At 61.7% G+C, this 3,206-nt stretch overlaps 1 protein-coding gene across 1 annotated transcript in view; it reads left to right on the top strand.

Moving 5' to 3' along the window:
* LOC102767901 (actin) overlaps window positions 1-3,206 on the top strand; it is a 15,672-nt gene that overhangs the window by 7,747 nt on the left and 4,719 nt on the right. The window contains exons 6-7 of the mRNA XM_006753095.1: window positions 378-566; window positions 1,900-2,009. Of these exons, the coding sequence (XP_006753158.1) occupies window positions 378-566; window positions 1,900-2,009 (299 nt within the window). The remainder of the gene's footprint in view (window positions 1-377; window positions 567-1,899; window positions 2,010-3,206) is intronic.

Here is a 3,206-nt window from a genome sequence, read left to right as displayed (position 1 = left end):
GGAAGGGGGAGGGAGAGAGAGAGAAACATCAATGAGGAGAGAGAATCATGGATCGGCTGCCTCGTGCATGCCCCACACTGGGGCTTCAGCCCGCAGCCCGGGCCTGGGCCCTGACCAGGAATCGAACTGTGATCCCCTGATTCCTGGGTCGATGCTCAACCCCTGAGCCACGCTGGCCGGACGTTTTTCAAACATGTCCTCCTTGTTCAGGCATCACTATTCTGCTTTCTGGTCTACGAACCCAGGCCCCCGCACGCATCCCACCGAGAGGGGCTGGGATCTGAGACCCAAGTAGAAACAGTGTCCTACCGCGAGGAGTGGCCGACTTTGTGAGCCACCTCGCCTTCATCCCTCCTCCCCCGGCTCCCTCCTCCCAGGCGACCGGGAGTACATCCGGGACCTGAAAGAGAAGTGCTGCTACGTGGCTTTGAACTTCGACAAGGAGAAGGCGGCAGCCCCCTTGCTGACCCGGGCATGGACGCACCAGCTGCCGGACGGCCGGGAGATCGACCTCGGGCAGGAGATGTTCCTCTGCATGGAGGTGCTTTTCCAGCCGGACCTCATAGGTGAGCGGGCGGGAGGGCGTGGGCAGGTGCGCGTGGGCAGGCAGACACAGACCAGGGGACACGGATGGGAAGATGTGGACAAACAGACGTGGATGGGCGGACACGGACGGGCAGACGTGAACAGGCAGATGTGAACAGGTGGACATGGACAGGCGGACACGGACCAGGGGACACAGACGGGCAGACATGGATGGGCAGACGTGGATGGGCGGACACGGACGGGCAGATGTGAACAGGCAGATGTGAACAGGTGGACATGGACAGGCGGACACGGACCAGGGGACACAGACGGGCAGACATGGATGGGCAGACGTGGATGGGCGGACACGGACGGGCAGACGTGAACAGGCAGATGTGAACAGGTGGACATGGACAGGCGGACACGGACCAGGGGACACAGACGGGCAGACATGGATGGGCAGACGTGGATGGGCGGACACGGACGGGCAGATGTGAACAGGCAGATGTGAACAGGTGGACATGGACAGGCGGACACGGACAGGCGGACACAGACAGGTGGACACAGACAGGCAGACTTGCATGGGTGGACACGGATGGGCGGACACGGGCAGGCAGACGTGGATGGGCGGATGTGAACAGGTGGACACGGACAGGTAGACATGGACAGGTGGACACGGACAGGTGGACACGGACAGGTGGACGTGGACAGGTGGACACAGACAGGCAGACACGGATGGGCAGACTTGCATGGGTGGACACAGACGGGTGGACACGGCCGGGCAGACATGGATGGGTGGATGCGAACAGGCGGACATGGACAGGTGGACATGGACAGGCGGACACGGACAGGCGGACATGGACAGGCGGACACTGATGGGCAGACGTGGACAGGCAGATGTGAACAGGCGGACGTGGACAGGTGGACATGGACAGGCAGGCACAGACAGGCGGACACTGATGGGCAGACACGGACTGGCGGACACTGATGGGCAGATGTGGACAGGCGGATGTGAACAGGTGGATGTTGACAGGTGGACACGGACAGGCGGACATGGACAGGCAGACACGGACACGCAGATGCTGTGCCAGAGAAGGAGCGGGGGCAGCGGGGAGAGGGCTGCCCTTTGAGTAGCAAGTGGTAGCGAGTCTGCGTCCCGTTCTAAAGTGCCTCCGGAGCCAGCTGTCACTTAGGAAGCACCTACTGTGTGCCCGCCGCTTTGCTGACCTTGTCTGTGGGTTGCAACCTGTAACCCACCCCCCCACACCCCCTTTCGCAGCCGCGGACTCCCACGGGGGCCGGTATTTGATTTGTCAGGTGTGATTGCGCCCCCACACGATGGCCACTCCCAGCCCCTCCCCCTCCCGCCCCCAGGGAGGAACAGCCTGGGCGCCCACATGATCGCCTTCCGCAGTGTCAGCTCCTGCAGCACCCGCCAGCAGAGAACCCTCTTCGGGAGCGTGCTGCTGTCCGGAGGCACCGGTGTCCTGAGGGGACCCTGAAATCCTCACAGAGAACCGTCCCCCGCGGGGCAGGCATTTCTGGAAGCCGCTGAGGTGCCAGGTGCTGGGTCCCCCGCGGGGCAGGCATTTCCGGAAGCCGCTGAGGTGCCAGGTGCTGGCCCTGCGCGTGGGGCACAGCCCACAGAAGGGGCGCCCCCTGGAGCTCACCGCCTAGTGGGGAAACATGATGGGCAGAGCAAGTCCATTGTGACCCCTGACCCCGACCCCTGATGTCAGCATCACAGGGCGATACCAGCGGGGGGGTGGGGGGGGCTCCTGGAGGTGCTGGTGAGGAAATGCCTGCAGGAGTGGCCGTGGGGGTGGCGGGAACCACACTGGACGGAGGGAACCGCGCCTGCAGGGGCCCAGAGGCTGCTGTCTGGAGGCGCTGGGAGGGGCTGGCGGGGCTGAGAGCACAGGGGGCAGAGCAGCTCAGAGCGAGCGGGACCTTGTGAGCAGAGCAATGGCCGATCCAGGGCCATGGCCCGACCCAGCAGGGACCCGACCCAGCAGGGGCTTGGGGGCGGCCGGCCAGCTGTCAGGTGGGAGACAGGCTGCGGATGCAGGCGGAAGTGATGCTGTGATTCGGGCGAGGGGTGCTGGTGGCCAGAGCAGGCAGGGGTCGGGGAGAGTGAGGGTGGGGTTAGCCCAGCGCCAGGCACTCACCCAAGGCCACGGCCAGGTGGCAGGGGGGCAGCGAGGGGCAAGGGACGTGGACTGTTCAACATCTAGACGGGGAGGAAGCCCATTCAGGAATCGGTATTTTGTGCCCCCAACTTATTTTTTTTTAAATTTCTTTATTGGTTAAGGTATTACAAATATGTCCTCATCCCCCCGTTAACCCCCAACCTCCCCCTGCACTCATGCTCTCATCCCCCTGTTGTCCATGTCCATTGGTTTGGCCTATATGCCTGCATACAAGTCCTTTGGTTGATCTCTCCCCCTTCCCCCAACCCTCCCCTACTTTCCCTCTGGGGATTAATAGTCTGATAGCTGTTTCTCTATCTTTGGATCTGTCCCTGTTCATCAGTCTATGTTGTTCTCTATATTCCACAAATGAGTGAAATCATGAGGAATTTATCTTTCTCTGACTGGCTTATTTCACTTAGCATAATGCTCTCCAGTTCCATCTAAGCTGTTGCAAAAAGCAAGAGTTCCTTCTTTTTTACCCCAGGCCTC

This window comes from Myotis davidii, unplaced genomic scaffold (assembly GCF_000327345.1).
Source record: "Myotis davidii unplaced genomic scaffold, ASM32734v1 scaffold3211, whole genome shotgun sequence".
NCBI lineage: Eukaryota > Metazoa > Chordata > Mammalia > Chiroptera > Vespertilionidae > Myotis > Myotis davidii.
Note: the sequence above shows the minus strand (reverse complement) of the source record. Positions and strands in the feature narration are given on the sequence as shown.